The 18,552-nt window shown below is 37.6% G+C and overlaps 1 protein-coding gene and 1 pseudogene across 1 annotated transcript; one reads left to right on the forward strand and one right to left on the reverse strand.

The window, feature by feature from the left end:
- The first annotated feature begins 587 nt into the window (after positions 1-587).
- LOC122032505 (transcription factor ICE1-like) lies at positions 588-4,026 on the forward strand. The gene is made up of 4 exons (XM_042591800.1): positions 588-1,970; positions 2,727-2,957; positions 3,402-3,572; positions 3,669-4,026. Exons 1-4 carry the CDS (start codon positions 765-767, stop codon positions 3,753-3,755), a joined length of 1,695 nt encoding a protein of 564 aa, XP_042447734.1. The 5' UTR covers positions 588-764; the 3' UTR covers positions 3,756-4,026.
- Positions 4,027-5,279: 1,253 nt separating this feature from the next.
- Positions 5,280-15,261, reverse strand: LOC122031492 (annotated as a pseudogene).
- Positions 15,262-18,552: the final 3,291 nt, after the last annotated feature.

Raw genomic sequence — 18,552 nt, forward strand, 5'->3', positions numbered from 1 at the left:
GTGTCCAATAAGTTAGATAACTTAATTTTTTAAATATCGAACTGGCTTACTATTTTATCTTTTTTGAGCAGAGGCTTTGATGAAAATGACTTAGCCATGCCAGTTGCTATACCTCTCCATCAGTTCAGCAGCTTTATTTCGTTCACATGAAGAAGATTGACCTCATTTGTTCGTATATGCATTACCACCACATGGACCATTGCCAACATGCACTTGCTCTTCCTGTAACAGTGCCATTCATCGCATACAGCTCCATTAGTAATTTCATAGACCTTGATCAACTAATTAAGCACATTTTTCATTTGATTCTTCTTCATTTTCTTAGTGAATTAGAATTCGTATGGTTTGAATGTAAGATCTACTTTATGATTAATAGGATGGTAAGATTTAAACAATTGATAAAAAAAAAACAAATGATCGCTGCTTTTGTAGTAGTCACTACTAGCGTAGACTTTATGGTCGAAACAGGTCAAAAGAAGCTGTAAGTTTCCAGGTTTTAATTATTTTACTAAAAATGAGGAGTCTTTGATCGCTTCGATTTGGAGCTTTAAGAGCAGTAACTAATAATGGTAAGTAAGAGAGGAGAAAGGAAGAACAGAGCAGGAAACGACGCTGTCAAACTTCATAAACGAAACGTAGCGTTCCAAAACCATCCCCTCTGTTACAAGTGGTAGTGGAGAGCGACCTCTGCTGCAGCAAAGCCCGACCTGCTCTCTCTCTCACTCTCTCTCTTTTTTTGTTGGCTGGAACGGAGGAGCGAGCACATGCTTTCGAGGATGAATGGCGTCGTGTGGGCTGACGAGGGCGGCGACGAGGAGGGCGCTGCCTCGTGGACGAGAATGAACGCAGCCTCCGTCTCCGGTGGTAGCGGTGGAGCGATGGGCGAAGGCAAAGACGAGCTCGGCCTCCCGAGTTTCAAGTCCATTCTCGACGACGACTGGTACTTGGGGGGTACTAACGCGGCCGCTGCCCACAACCTGCTGCCGGCGTCGGTCATCGCTCATCATCCCTTCGACGGCTTCCACCCGCATGCGGAGCTCAAAGATGTGACCTTTCCCACGAACCCTAAGTCGCATGAGGCTTTAATGCTCCAGCCCGCCGATGACCTCGACCAAAATCAGCCTTTTTTCACTGGAAAGTCGAGCTTTGCCTCTCTCTTCGGCGCGGTTTGTTCGAGTCCCTTCGACGCCGGGCTCGATCTCGGGGGCGATGCTCCGGGGTTTCTTCCGGCTTCACACGTGTCCGCGTCCTCTGTCTTGATGAACAGAGGCGTCGGAGTCGGCGGCAACGGGGAGGGAGTCCAGGGTTTCGCTGGGTTGGGAGCGAGCGACCAACTCATTTGTGCCGATCTGAGCTCCGGAGGCGAGTTTTCCGGGGTCCGTATCCTTTCGCCTTCCGAGAACTGTGCCGGTTCCATCTCCGGCGCCGGCTTTAGCCCCATGGGCTTCAACAGCTTCGAGATTTCTCCATTTCTCAACAGGTCCAAATTATTGAGGCCGCTGGAGATATTCCCTCCGGTAGGAGCGCAGCCGACTCTGTTCCAGAAGCGTGCGGCCGCCGCACTGCGGCAGAATTCAGCCACGGCCGGTGAAAAAGGCAGCTTCCTAGGGCTCTGGGGGTCAGAAGGAATTGGGCAGGACAACTGGGGGAAGTCCTCATTTGAACTAGAGATTGAAAAGAACAGGAAAGGCAATGACGAATACGAAATGGACGACGGAAGCATGGACGCGTCGGGGTTGAACTATGACACAGATGAAGGCGCTACAGAGAAAGCCAGAGGCGAGGAGAACACAAAGGAAGGTGGCGCAGGAAGCAACTCGATTGCCAACAGCACAGTGACCGGTGGCGGCGACCAAAAAGGGAAAAGGAAGGGCCTCCCTGCCAAAAACTTGATGGCGGAGAGGAGGAGGCGAAAGAAGCTCAATGACCGGCTTTACATGCTAAGATCTGTGGTTCCCAAAATCAGCAAGGTGAAGATTCACATCATCCTCTTCATATTTGCAGTATCCAAATTTCATAAAATTGTCCTTTTTTTCTCTCTCTTTTTTCAAATGATTGACTGATATTCTCAAAGAACTCTTCTTTTTGGTTTGCCAAATTGTCCAGCTGCTGAATAATTTGTTTGGAATATGGCAAAATGCTCTTTGGGGATGGTCCTGATCAGTGGTCCCTTAGCTCATGTGGTCACCATTTCAAGGAATTAAATCAGTGTTGAATCCATAAAGGAAGCCTGAGTGCTAATTATCTGATTATTTTTCAAAAATACTTCATCCATTTTCATTATCATTCGAGTTCTTATAATCTAAAAGCTACTTTATGGTTTCCTTGTTCGTAAAGCTATGGAATTGCTCAACAACTTTTCTTTTTTGTTCTGCTAGAGATTGTATCCCATGATCACTGTACCTGCTTTAGTAGTACTTTTGGCTTCTCATTAATTATTTCATTGATGATGCTGTTAATATATTTGATATGATTAAATACTGTATGTACTTTTTTCTGTCACTTGTTTGAGTGATTCTGGCTTTTATGCATTATGCTCTTTTGTGATATTTGTTGTCAATCTGGAAAATAAACATGAAGGTTCATTCTTATCCACTCTTCAATGGTTCATTCTTTCAGACAAATCTGAACATGTTGGAGAAGTAACAAATTTTGGTCATCCTTCCCAATTACTTAAAGAAATTGTCCGTCTATTCTTATCTAGTGAATTCCTCTTATCTTCGTAGATGGACAGAGCTTCCATTCTTGGCGATGCTATTGAATACTTAAAGGAGCTTTTGCAAAGGATCAATGACCTTCACAATGAACTAGAGTCAACGCCTTCGAATTCTTCAATAGCTGGTACTAGCGCGGCTAGTTTTCACCCTTTAACTCCAACGTTGCCCACTCTACCATGCCATGTGAAGGATGAACTTTGTCCAAGCTCTTTACCAAGCCCAACTAGTCAGCCAGCACGGGTTTGTGTCTTCTTCCTGATCTTTTCTTTCTTTTTCATTGTAGTTAACATTCAAAGATCCTGATTTTATTTACTCAAGAAGGTTATTATCAACATAGTTTACAATAGTTATCAGGTGAAAACTGGTTGAATTATGATTAGGTGGACTAGAGATTCAGTTGCTGAAACTATGAGTCCCTTCTTGGTGTTTCGTATGGGCTGAATTATCATTTACCAAGATAGTTCTGTGCAACTGAGCAACCATATAGAGTTCCTTTAGCTTATCCATAAGGGTATATGTTAAAACTGATTCTTCCTCTGCAATCATCAAAAGCAACTTAGGCTTGAGGTGAATCACAGTCTGTAATCAGCATGATAATAGAATGCAGTTTAGTAGTTATAAAACTCACAGGTTATCTCATATTGTGGCATGTGTTCCTTATGCTCAAAACTGTGGATTTGACAGATCGAGGTTAAGCTAAGAGAAGGCCACACCGTTAACATCCATATGTTTTGCGCCCGCCGACCTGGCCTGTTACTCTCCACCATGAGGGCACTTGATGGCCTGGGGCTCGACATCCAGCAGGCCGTCATCAGCTGTTTCAATGGATTCGCATTGGATGTTTTCCGGGCCGAGGTAAGCTTTCCTCCGATCATACTGTCCTAAAGATGAAATCAATCTAATTATCCTGGGCATGTTGCTTAACATTCTTGTTCTTTTGCCTCCTTTCAGCAATGCAAAGAGGGCTCGACTGCCCTGCCGGAAGAAATCAAAGCAGTGCTCTCGCATTCTGCAGGATTCGATAACATGATGTTGTGAGAAATAAATAAGAAAAGAAAATTCTGAGATTCTATTTGTCCCAGTGGTCACTTTATGTTCCTTGGACATCTTACAAGTAGTAATGAAATTTGGTGAATTAATTAGCGTTCCAGCAGTTTGAAGTTAGAACTTGTATCTTGCATCTGGTGGGTGGAAAGCTGCATGTGCCTGCTAATTAGCAATGTTCCAACTCTTCTCATCCTGGAATAGAATTTTACAGTTCACTGTCAGTCAGCTTGAAGGTTTCAATGATGATTTGATTTGTGTCTCAGATTTAATGGCATTGGATAAGTTGAATTTGATTAGAAGCTAGTTTCCTATGCAATCTTATTAACTCCACCACTATCAGGTGTTCTCATCCTCTTTTAAATATTTATCAGTCAGAAGCAGATCAACAACACAAAGTATTTTACAATATAGAACAGGGTCAAGAATTTTTAAAATCGTACTTCTATTATGTATTCTAAAAGAACACTTGGTTAAAATTCTTTTGCATCCCCATGCATGATTTACGTTGGCTTCAGTTCCAATTGACTCTGGCCTCTTCTGCTTGGATTTATTCTATTGATACCAAAAAGTTAAGAATCAAGAATATAATACACAAAAAGCTGAAAACTTTCTCTTTCCCTTTGGACGTTGCATCACAAAGCTTCATGCAGCTTTTATGGACATAAATACCAAAAGACTGTTTAATTGGACTCTTCTGCTTGTATTTATTCACATAAAGATTTATAGGATTGATGAAGAAATTTACAACCGTGGATTGTATCATTGATTCAAACAAACTGAGAAAAGTTGAGTAAATGCTGTTTGATTGGCAGGTACTATGATACTAGTGAGATCCATGTGCGATATTTTAGCAGAAAGAAGAGCAATTAGTGGTGGCACACTGGCAGTTTCAGTAGTTGGCCTTTTGCACCATCATTATGGTGAGCAGGAGTTAAACACTATACTAAACAATTAACAGTGCCTCAGTGCTAGTACGGTTCGACAATTAAAAGCCATAGTTTGAATTCATGGGGAAGGACCATATCAGACCTGTCTTTAAAGATTTTTATTATAGAATAATTTTCTTGTTGTAATTCATCATTCAAAATCTAAATGGACAATATTTAAGTACAATAAATTAGAATAATTATCACAACTTTTAATACACCCCATTGCATTTGCTAGACTGTGAAATGTTCTAACATTGATAGAAATATGTAGAGACCGACACATTGATATGTGACAATAAGTTTAAATATTTTTTCTAAGAAAAAATGTATTATTCCTGAAATGAAAATGTAGAAACTGAAAGTTGTATTTGAGACTTGAAGCTTTATAAATTATGGGGAACATATGCTGACTCTGACCTTCCTCGAAATGAGGAAAAAAGACCTCCAAGCACATATACCAATCTCAAATAGAGTTGATTCTCAACAACTTGTGTAACAGTTGATCACTGCTGAAACGGTTATCAAGATCCATTACATGGCCTTATAAATTTTATAAGCATCAATTATCACAAAAATCTACTCAATCAAAACAAAACTTCAAATTATATTCCTCAAAAAACTTCGTCTATACCAATAACCAGCAAAAAAAAAAGGGTGAATCACAAAGACATTAATCGGTTGAAAATGGAGATGGCATTAGCAATTTCCTTTACTAAGTTCTTCTTCTATCTTTTGTTGGAGTGACACTATCAACTCCATCAATTCCCTGTTGACCTGCAAGAAGCATATCCTCAGCAACAATGTAACACATTACATGATTTTTTATCAGTGGAGGGAGACAGATTATATACTAATTACCTGGGGCATCTGCAGGAAGTCAGATATATCTGCTGAGCAAGAAGGGCATTTTTTAACAATCTTCTGAGCTCGGAGGGACCGACCACCTGCACAAATCCTTTGCCGCACAAAAGATTTATCGGCGAATTGTCCAAACAAACAACACTTGCAAAAGTTATGACCACAGGGAGTAGTAAGCGGCTCAGTCATCACTTTCCGGCATAGAAGACAACTGAATTCTGTAGACAAATAGTGAGATACTTAGAGCAATAACAAAAAATTTAACCATGTTTGCTTTGCAGACTAATAGATAAGGAATATAATACTTATTCTTGAGAAATGAAATAGAATTGAAACAAAAAAAGAATTAGTATTGGATGGTCATTATTTGCTCTCAGTTCATAGTTATAGAATAACATAAGTAATAGATAGGAAGAAGATCCACGATATTAAAATATCCATCCATGTGACTAGGAAGATTCCTTTTCACATTTTGTAGAAGAACCAACATGATAAGTACAAACAGTTGCTATTTGGGTTGATGAGAGGAAAAATTAAGCTAACTAGTGAAAAGAAGATTTGAAAATGATATTCTGAGTTTATTTTTTGAGCCAAACAGGAAAATACATTCCATCAGAATTACTCACTGGGGATGGAATGTCATTCATGTAAACCAAGCATATGGCAAAAAGGAATAGCACAAAAAATGATAGAGAATCCTATTAACTTTCAATATCATCTTTGACAAGATAGGGTGTAAAGAACATAAGAGCATGAACTTTGCCAAATAAAAAACATGGGCTAGTTATCGAGGTAGACCTTTCAGTAATCTCTCCCTTATAGACGAGCCCGGGGCACGCCTTATTGTTTTTCTTACAGCATCTGGTTTGCCATTAGTCAATAGCTTTCTGCTCATGGGTGGTGGTTTTATCCATCTCCAACCATGTTCGTCCTATTAGTGCAACAAATACATAAGCATTATTTTGCTGAAAGGTCTTCCCAAAGTGAATGTACGTCTACTAAAGGAGAAATCATTTCAAGTAAAATCAGTGCTTGGCATTGCAAAAAAAAGATAATCTTATTTCCCAAAAAGCAGCATGAACATGATTAGGAAGATGAAATAAGACAAACAACAAATGCTACAGCAGGAAACAAGGGCACTATTACTTCTATTTCAAGAAGTCATATTAATATTGAACTAAGGAAGATGTATCATACATCGAAGTCCCATGCAGGACTTTCCTTCCTAACAGTAATATCAGTTGCACCATTCAGTTCTTCAACTTCCGGCAAGCTGCGAGGACGATCACCATGCTCTTCACTGAATTTAAAATTAATTTGAACTTGTTTTCAGATAACTCAGATTACCTTATAATGAAATAAAAATATGAAAAGTGGATAAAGAAGTTATCTATAACACAAAACCTGGTCCATGGTGCAGGCTCATTGTCACAACGAACAAAGAGATATCTACAGACCTTAAATCCCTGGAAAAATATGAACAAACAGTAGCAACCAAAAGATATACTTTCTTCAAGTATCTGCTAAAATATTGAGATAACCATTTAATGCAGAAAAGCTACAAGATTTAGGTAAGTTGGGTAAATCATGTACTTGCACTCCAATTTTTCTCCAACATTTCTCAATCCTGTATATTCCATCATATCGAACACCAGTTTCAGGAGCATATGAAGAGCGCTTCTCTTTGTGAGACCTTTCAGTGAAAACATTTTTGTTAGGCCACGAGAAGAATAAATTCCAGGCAAATTGAGATTACAACATATCCAAATCATGTTAGAGTAAACTAGATTAAAAAAAAAAAGAATAATAACTGATTCTGATGTGGATAAGTCAGCAAGACTTCAATTGCTATATTATCTAATCGATCAATAAGCAACTTCCATAACCAAATGTTTCTTTCTAACCAATTGTCAAGTATCTATGTTGACATATTTGAAAGATCACTATTCCATCTTTGCACTTGTTTCTGTATCTATGCAGAATTAGACACCAGAATATGGAAGCACAATATGCACACCGCCATAATTTAATAGGGTTAGCTCAGAGTGATCATAGACTGATACGCAAATATGCTTACAGATACAACCAAGCTAGTTGACTAAACAGTGTTTATGCTAAATTAGTGTCAGCAGAAAAGAAGATCACAGAGTATCACCAGAAAGCAGAATCAGAGTCTCCCTCAAGATTTTAGTTTCTTGCTATTGTACACTTTTAGCATAAACATACCATTTCAATACTAGCCAATGAAGAGAATATCTTTGAGAGACAACAATTAGAAGATGATGATCAGCCTTATAAGGAAATGAAAAGTTGCAAACAAGCAGGCAAAGATTTTTTTTTTTAAGTAATAGCGCATACAGAAACCAAATTCTTGTGAGCATACTAGTTGAACATACATGAATTTCTAGTTAAGCGGTAAAAAAGACTGCCTACCTTACAACTCTGACAGGATAACCTTTCAGGCAACTAACTCTTAGTGCTGCATTAAGTTTCTCAAACTTCTGGTCAAATGCCTGCTAGCAAAAAAAAGTCAAATGTTCTACTATCAACTTCTCCAGGAAAAAATACCTGCCAGTGTAAAGGAACCACTCTCCATGATCTTCGTCATCTTCATATCCTCCTGAGAGTGCAACAGATTGAGCACCATAATCTGACTGCCCAGCAATGCCTGCTACATGGGGGAAGTGGGCTCCCCATTGCCTACACTCCATACGGTCTTCCCATGTCTCTCCAACCAAAACACCTCGATTTCTCTTAGGGTCATTCTCAGCAAGTATTGGGCCAAAATGATCTGGATGGATAGTAACAAATATCTGACCACTACATGCATTGGCTTTACCAGCTTTCTTAGTAAAGCAATTAAGTAATACGAGACTGTACTAAACAAGAAAACTAATGGCCATGACAGCAAATCTGGAAATGAGTGATTGTTTGTCTAAATTTATTTGTATTGTCATAAGAACATCACTAATTCAAATAACATTATCTCAGGAAATCCACAATATGGCAATATTGTGGGCATCTACTGTGAATTCTCTTATTTCTAAATCTATCAATTCACATGGCTTTAAATCTAAGCTCAGTTATGCTTCACCAAGACACAGCGCAACCATGAGATGCAACACCTTTGAATGCGTCTTGAGGTAACGATAATGACACACTTCATTTTCTCCACCATTAATGCTTGGTTGCATAGTTACTTCTATCAACATGAAATGTGTGTGGGCATAAATCAACACAGGTGCGGAACCAAAAATTGTCACACCCTTTTCTCCACCATTAGTGCTTGGTTGCATGGTTTACTTATAGGGACATGCAATGATGTTATCATAAGTTGACACAGGTGCAAAACCATCAGAACCTTTTCCTAAACCTACATTTTTTGAACCTTGTTTCCATGATAAAATGGTTCTAAGAGAAAAAAGAATTGTTATTTGCATATCAAATGAAGAAACTAAAATTCCATTAGGTGATATTACATGCCAAATACTGTGTCAAAAAGTGAAAATACTGCATAGGTGAAGTCCATGTATTCACAATTAAAGAACACGTTATAATTTGTTGATAATCTAAACAAAGCACGAGATGGGAATATAAAATTGAAACCATGGCATTAAATCTTGTGCCACGTCCTTAATATGGATGAGACATATAGCTTTGAACCTACATTGAGAAGTGGAACATGTTGAAAATGTAAGACCACATTGGATGCACCATTTCTCACATTGTCATGCAAAGCTAATCTCAATTGGTAAGTGCAGAGGATGGTCCGATGAAACATTGCTAGCGATTGGGAAGGATAACAAGCAAGTTCTTTAGCAAACCTTGGTTTCAAAAATCACAATGATAACCAGTACACTTTGCTTGTTGGTCACCTTCTCTTTAATTCAAATAGTAATGAGCAATGAACTAAATTCATAATCATTAGTATTCAAGCATAACTTGTCTAATCAACTAGAACCGTGATAAGTTAGTTACTAGGATTTGTTAACTTATGGTATAAAAGAGGTTTGGATCATTTTGATGAGGCAAGGCTGTGAGTCAGGGTTGATAAATGAGGAGGTGTTTATGCCTATGATGTTTGAAATGTACACATCGTACGACGAATTGTACTATATGCTAACTTGATTATGAGGTTAGCTAGTGCTCTTTTGGAAGAGTGTTAGCTAGCTCAACGAGTAAGGAAGCATGTGTTGCCAAGATTTTGGGTTTTAAAACCCCCTTCATCACAAATGGAAACTTGAGGACTTTCATCATATATGTAAAAAAAAGGCGGCCCGTGCACGAAGCTCCTGCTAATATGGGGAAAAAAGAATTATTATCGTGGTCTACCCCGCTTTGCAAGAGACTATTCTAAAAAAACGAACTCGTTCGTCCTCTCACGACACAACTATAATAACTTTACCATTAAAAGTCCATCCCCCATCATATATAAAAATCTAAAAAAAAAAATTGCATTCATTTAGATAGCATAATATGATGGTGTTGCATATGGCTTGTAAAGATGGCAAAATCAATTTCCATTAGAGAAGTGTGTCGATGGGCAATTGAGAAAACTTTCAAATTCACCATAGTCTAACATACTAATCAAAACAGTTAGTGTGATGTGCATATTCTTTCATGTTTTGGGCACAAATTTAAAAGTGGAAGGATATGCACAAATTTAAAAGTGGAAGGATATGCCAGAAGAGATTATTATGTATTTCACGAGGTCCCAATATGTAATGGACAAGAAGGTGGTCACGTTGCGCTAAATCAAGGTCATATAGGCATATTGCTTATGCAAAATTAAACCATAGTGATCAAAATCAGACAATTTCGATACACATCTACCAAGAAAGGAAAATTCTCTCTTTTCAAAGTTTATCATCTCAAAAACATTAATGGAAAAATTAAGATATATACATCAAAAGAATATTGGTGAATAATAGTTAAAGTCATTTGAATGAAAATTAAGATCTGATTATCTACCTAGCAACATGCAATTTGGCCACCATATAGAGCATGCATAGCTTATGGTGGTGCATATGCAAATTCATATGACATTGGTGATCCAATTATTTTTTTTAAAAAAAAGATCAATTTATTTTCATATACATAATTCAAGTAATGATCGACCTCATAATACTTGATGATAAACAAATCATTTGACAAATGACATTCTCATCAAACTCCTAACACTCCTTGCTTGCTCCACAAGAGAAGAAATATGAAGAAGTGTTAAATCATGGACCCTCGTCATTTCAAGAATTGTTCCTATTGATTTATAAAAGAAATTAAGCTTGAAGTTAATTGCTTTGACAAATCATTTACTTCAAAGTCAATAAGTTAGGTTGAACTTAGAGATTCAAGCAAAGATAAAAATAACATACAATCCACCAATGTCTATGGTGTCATATGTTGAATCTTCTATCTGATTTCATGTTCCATGATTCAGTGAACCAATGAATTATACATATCTTCAACATATGCAATTGCATACGTGGTTGCATGCACTGCCTTAAAATAATACTATCAATAGCTTAGTTTGATTAATCATGTTATTGCCAACCAATAAGCATATGTCATTTAAAGTTCCATTTTATGTTCCTTATAATTTCCTACCAGATGATTGATACTAGAAGTGGCATCATAGGCTACCATGGGAATTATATTAACTTATTAAGAGCAAGCATATTGGTACCAATTAGTTAATCTCAAGTAGTTGGGGGTGACTCCGGTTGTTGATGTTGTTATTATATTGATAGACTTTTAGGATCTTAGATTGCCAATGAAGTTTATGAATTCTCAAATACTACAAATAATGATAAAATACTTGCCTCATTAAGTTTCAAAGGCACAAAAAATGACTTCGAAGATGAGATGCTCTAAAAGTGGTAACATAGGCTATTACTCCCTTAAATAGCCAAGTAATTCAAGCAACAGATTAGTATTACTATTAAGAACAATAAACAGGATGGTGCATGAAACATCTAATCGATAGAAAGACATACTACCTCCGTAACTCATTGATTAAATTAACTATGAAGAATGAACCAACAACCTAATTCCATGGGATTAATTAAAAGCCAAAACTGGCTTATATTTATAAATACTGACATTTCAAGGAAGATTTTAAGAATGATCTAATATACTTTCCATTCCTCATCTTCTTTGAGAGTAAATCTCATTATTCCTCCTACAAGAAAGGCACATGCCAATCTTCTTTGCCATCACTTTTCTAAACAACCTCTTTCTTCAGTTCCCTTCACCACCGTGCCATCTTTGACCATTCATTTATACCTCTGAACTTGTGAATCTCCAATGAAGAAGAAGTGCTCATCAAGGTTAAGATCACCATCTATTGCACATGCACAACATCGTAATATGCATTGTGCCTCTCAGAATTTGAAACCTCTGAAGCCATCTTGTATTGATAATGACCAACCACCCATTCTGACAAAAAAAGATCGCATTGTTGCACACCATTTCTACATTTGGTAAGAGCTTTAGAACTCAATCAAATCATTGGCTTTCAACTTTCTGTAAGCTCATTAACTGCATAGTTTGTCACAAAGTAATAAGGGAAAAAAATTCTTTTGAGATGATTCATGTCTTAAAGCCAATTTGCCATGATATACTAGTTCATCCATAGGAATACAAATTGGAGATGTTATAGGTGAACCATCTATTCATTGCTACAAAAGAAGAAACTACAATGGTTTTGTCATTATCTATTGTTGAAGGTGGAAATAATGTTTATATACATAGCCATAGATAGTAATGAGTAATAAATTGAGTTGATAGTCCAATTTAGTATTGGAACTAACCATGTGGGTACTTGAGTGGATGTTTGGTTTTGTTAACCATGCACCTCTAATCCACAAACAAAAAAAAAAAACAAAGGAAAAAAAAGAACAAAACATGTTGAAAGCAACAAGGACTGTAAATATGTATGTTAGCCTCTCCTAGCAACTAGCAAAAGAAAAAACATTCCATTTTATTATTCAAATTAAAAGCATGAAAAGAGAATATTGGAGTCTTCAAAACAACAAAGTGAGAGACCTTTAACTTGGCATATATATGTTTATACAACAAACTTGCACTTCCACATGCCAAGAGTTTCACCCTTCCAACAAATCCAAGTGCATCTCTTAATATTTCTTAACTAGTTATTACCTATGTCCATGCCTATGGCAAATCTTTGAGACTTATGGCAGCCACAAGTTATCAAAATAAGAGAAAGTATAGTAATATACATGGGCGAAGATTCAAAAGGGTTATAGGATAAAATTTTAAAAAAAAAAATCTAGTATTTATATTTCATAATTTGCATCTCAAGTTTTTCTCTCCCCCTTGTTTCAAGTATATACCATTTGATTCTATCTCATCATCTTTCATACATCCTATGTGCATGACTTAATATAGATTAGGTATTTTGTGTCTCTTCTAACATCTTTCCCATCGGTATCAATGTTTCTCCTAAAATCTCTCTCGCTTGGAATACGTGACCAGAAAAATGTTGGAACCATTATTGCACTTTTTTCGGTTTATCAGTCTATATGTCTATTGCAATTCCAAAAAGATTGATTCATCTTTGTCTCTTCCAATATCCTACCCTCTAATAATAATAATAATAATAATATCAGAATTTCACATCTTCTCCTCATCTCTTGGTGACATTACTCAATCTCTCTTGATATTGTCTTCACTTCTCAAGAGTAGATTTTAAAATTCTAATGTATCCTCTCCACTTTGTAACCTTTCAAATAAAATTTCAAAATCCCAAGTTATCTTTTATTGAAAAGGAAAGTTGATGAAGAAAATTATATCAAGCCATTTGAAGAGCACCAGCTTCACCATTTTAAAATATCTCTTAAAGTTCATGATCAACCCAAGGTTTAATCATCTAAGTTTTGGTTCCCCGGTCACAACAAGTCGTATTGGTGGTGCAATGCAATTGCTAGTGGTTGTGCCAAGTGCTAACCCTAGTGGCGAAAGAGGTGGAAACACCAAAGGAGGAAGAAGAACCTTAAGGCTACCAAAAATAAATGTCCATCTATATCCATGCTATTAACCAAGTTCAAATTGTAAAGAACATGTGGATTTGGATAGATAAGAGGAAAAATTCTGAGCATAATTAAGTTTATTAGTGAATGACACTCTAAACAAGATGGAAAAGAATGAAGGGATCAATTATGAATAAGTTGAATGGCATGTTGAAAAATGAAATGAAAATTTGGAAGCATCACGTTCAAGAATTTCCAATTCTAATATATATATATATATACAGAAACTCTTCTATCTCGATAAATTTATCCCTTTCTTAACTTTGTATTTAGAATTCACTAGAATAAATAGTCGAAAGAGCAACGAGTAAAAATTGCACTAAAATAATTCAAAAAGGGAATCAGATTGTCAAGGCCAAAAGAAGGATGTGGTGACAAAGTACTCCAGTAGATGGTTCTTCCTACCACCCTTTGCCCCCATCAACACAATTGCAACACGGCCTCAACTCTCCTATAATGGACACTACATAGAAGTCTTTGGACAGCTTGGGTACGGACTGAATGGGTGTTCACCTTGGTAATGTAAATGTGGACTTTGAAGCCCCATTTGGTATGTGTGTTCTTTGTGTTATGACATCAGAAGCTTTCATTGGAGTCAGATGTTATTGCCTCTATGTGAAGCATTTGTCCTTCTGGAGCTGGATAAGATATGGCATTGAGTTCCTACTCCACTAGCCCTCCAACGAACTTGCTAAGGCCCCAGATGCCTTGGTGTTGAGTCCTTCACACTCCATTGACACTTCTTGAGCCCCTTTCCTGTGGGTGAGCCCTTTATACAATCTCTATTATTATGATATGCGTGCACATAATCGATATTCCAGTAACGAAATCGACTCGTTAGGATGTTGACCTTCCTAATCCACTCAAAAAAGAAAACAAAAATAAAAAGAAAATTCACTGAAATGTTAAAACAGTTTTGGCAATCAAAGAAGGAACTTCTAAATCGGCATCCTAATACCACACAAGTGTACATTAAAATTAAAGTTGAAGCTATAAAATCCCAGTTCCGAGCAGGATTCCCAGTTAGACATTGAAGTACATATACAAAAAGTAATAAAGCATTCAATGACACCAAGAAAGGCTTACAGTAACAGGCCGGTCCGGCAACTGCATGCAGAAGGCACAGCTGAACTTTTCATCGAACAAATCAAGAAAATCATTGCCGCCGGACGCCTTTTTGTTCCCACTCCCGCCCTCTTCGTCTCCATCCTCTTCAACCACAACTTTTCCGCCGCTCAATAGTACCTGCCTCCGTTTAGCTTTCTCCCGTTCGGTCAGGGACGCATCCGCCTCGATCGCCCGGATTGCAGCGATCAGGTCTGACTTGTCGCCCGCCGCAGTCGCCACGGCAGAAGTCGAGGGAGCACCAGTTGCGCCGTCCTCCGCCGGCTCGCAATCTGGGCACTGCCACTCCGCGACGACCGCCAGGGTCGCTGGGGGAGCCGAGAGGCACTGCCCGTGCCACGGCGTCGTGCACGTGCGGCATACGACGATCTCCGCCTCCGGCGGCGTCGCACGACACACCATGCAGGCGCCTTCGCCGTCGCAAGGAAGGTCGGGGGCCATCGGCAGGGCAGCGGCGGGAGGAGGAGCAGAGCGAGGGGCTTTGACTTGCGAGGAGAAGAGAAGGAGAACCGGTTTGAAACTTCTCAAATGGGGTAGGAAAGGGGGCTCAGCGTCCTAAATGATCGGTTTGTTTTTTATATAATTTTATAGCGCACATCAAAACGGATTTCAAATATTTTATTTTATTATTTCATTTCTTTTCCGTAATCATTAAATCTTAAACAACAAGCAACTAAAACAAAAATAAAACCAGATAATTATTTTAAAACATTTTTATTTTTTTTTCTGCTATAAAAAGAAGGTACTTAAAATAGGAAGGCAATTCTTTAAAATATGCAGCCCCTCAAACCCTGTCGCAAAAAGTAGGAAAGGAAATTTTGTGATGAACAAATGCATGCATGTCTTTGCTTTTCCAATTATAGACTTTTTTGGCATGCATTTAATTATTTTCCGTTTTACTCCAATAATAATAAAAGAAATGAGTAAGTTGATTTCTTTGTAACGGCAGGCGCATCGCGTTCGTGTGAATGTCTCTTTGTAACGGTTGGCTCTCGAGTTGACACGTGGGGAAAAGGGAAGACACGTGATTGTGGACGCCGCTTCCTGTTAATTGTCGTCGGCGGTTACATTACTGGGACCATGCCTGCAACGAATGCCTTTGGGACTCACACGTGCGAGAGATTCTGGGATATTATAAAAACGAAATGCAAAAATATAATTGGTTACAGAATTTGTTTCGCCAGTAATTACGCTTCAGGGATATTATTTCTCCATTAATCTAAAGATTTTTAAATAGAATAGTTGAAGAGATTTAAGCTACTTTTAATAGGGTGTAATCTATCTTATAATATAATCAAGATTATGTTATAAGGTTGATTATTTTATTTATTTTAATTTTAAACCTGTAATGTAATATCGATTATAAAAGGTAGTGAAATTTTATAATTTGGATTATAAAGTAAATACAATGTAATCCGATTACATTACGAGTTCACTGTTTAATCAAACTTTGAATGTCGAATATCGTCCGTCGACCGCTGTCCGCCCATCGGTCGTCGTCGCCACCGCTGTCACCGACCGCCGCCGTCGGTTGTCGATCGTCGCCGCCACCGGTTGTCGACCGTCGTCGTCGGTCGTCAATCGCCGTCGTCAATCGTCGACCGTCGCTGCCGGTCGTCGGCCGCCGTTACCGGTCGTCGCTACCGGCGGTCGCCAGTCATCAGTCGACCGTCATCGGTCACCGGACGCAAGCTCCGACATATATGTGACGGTCGTCGGTAGAAATCGCAGGATATTTTTATAATAATATGAATTACATTCCTTATAGAAAATATTGGATACCAAACAAAAGAATGTAATCATCATTGTAATCAAAGATTACATAAATTATATTACCAAACATAATAATATAATTACATCACATCCAACCAAACGTAACCTTAATTGCTTTTCAAATTTATGAATCCAACATAATCCATAGTGAATGAAAGAAGAACACCACCTCAAAAGTTTAAGAATAACATAAAAAAGTTTCTTTTTGAAGAATTAATGACATTTATACGTAATTTAATAACCTTCAATGTATAATTTAATAATATTTATAATTTGATTTAATTGCACATAAAATGTAATTTAATAATTATTATAATAAAATTAAATAGAATTCTAACGTTAATTTGGTAACATTTAAATCCTAGTTAATTTAAGAAGCCAACGGGAAATACTGGTTCTAATAACTTTCAGATTTTTTTTATTGTTGATTCCCAATCCGATTTAAATCCTTTGAATTGGGAACTAGGAAAAACCAAGAATTATAACAGATTTGCATCAATCCGTTTTAGGCCACTGGAAATCAAATAAAAATTTTTGTCCGCTCTAATTTGAATTGAAATTGTTTTTTTTTTAAAGAAAAACACACACAGAGCAAATGTGCTAACACAGAGCAATTTTTTTTAGTCGTTCTTTCTTCTTTTTTTTAATATACAAAAAACAAAATTACCATTTTTTTATTTCTCAATGCGATAATATAGTTTAATTTTTTTAAAAAAAAATTACTAGCTCAGCTTGCAAGTCCCATTGAAATAATCGGGTCCTCAAAAATGAAGATGTGAGGAACAAAGGAAACAGCTATATTAGTCTTGAACACAATAGATGAAGGATCTGAAATTTCAGACATAAAACTAATGTTGAAAAAAAGGTCAAAATGTGTTTTAAAAAAATTGCATTTAAAATCTCCAATATTTAAGGAAAAGGTATATATATATATATATATAACGATATGTAAGACTTAAAAACGTGCAAATTCGACATGCAGATGTCTACATGGTCGTATTACGCCTTCCTTCTCTTCGTAGTGTCGCCCGGATGTCGCTCATCAAAGCTCGCAACAAAGCTAGGCAGAAACAATTCATGCAACTCCTGTCCTCTCCTCGCTGTTGCTCGGTGACGAGGCTAAGGCAAAGCAGGCAGCTAAACGAGGGGAACAGGAAGCTTCACCCTCATCATTGGAGTGCTCGTAGCCCTCCCTCGGTGCTCTGGGTCTCGTCAAACCTCGTAGCGAAACAGGAAAAAAGTTTCGCCATCACCATTCCTATCTAACTCTCTACTGCCTAATCCTTCTCTCGAATCCTCACCAGCGGCATATTACTCGTCAGGCTCTAACCACAACCCCTCACTATGAGACTCATGTTCTTGTTATTTGCACTTCGCTTGTCCACTTCATGTTAGATTTTCCACTCTAATTTAGGGTTTATGGTTGCAATGCGTCGCACCACTTACTACCTCTCATAGAAATCGCTAGTGTAAGTGGCTACATGGGTGTTGCCACCAGTTCAATCTGAAGTCAAATGCCTCCATTAATTATGTGTTGTTCGGCCCCAGCTAGTAGTCGCTCATGATTTACCTTCGTGTTGATCCCGACTCGTACAGGCGCGCGGCCGTATTCACCTTTTACCACCATAAAAATCACACTTTGTTTTCAACAATAGATTTATGATGTTTCTCGACACTAAAATCATTGTTGATCTTTGTTGTAGAATGTTTATCCACTTTAAAATTTTCTATAAAATCATTATAATTAGCTTGCAAAAAAATTTGCGAGATTTACTGTACACCTAGATATTCTTATAATACATGTGTTAAGTGTTTGTTTTCATTCATTAGATGTATAATTTAACTATGCTCCTGATACAATTTGGGTAATATATTACTTATGGTATCTGGTGATACTACTCATGGATTCGTGATGTTTATTAAGCCATTCCTTTCAAAATCCTTTTAGTTCTTAGGATTTATGGTGCTTCAAATTCTGTTACACTTATATATGCAAATGATAGATCATATGTGTCCTTAGGTGATTTATTTGGCTATCTGATTTCAACAATTTGA

The sequence above is a fragment of the Zingiber officinale genome, chromosome 11A (assembly GCF_018446385.1).
Source record: "Zingiber officinale cultivar Zhangliang chromosome 11A, Zo_v1.1, whole genome shotgun sequence".
NCBI lineage: Eukaryota > Viridiplantae > Streptophyta > Magnoliopsida > Zingiberales > Zingiberaceae > Zingiber > Zingiber officinale.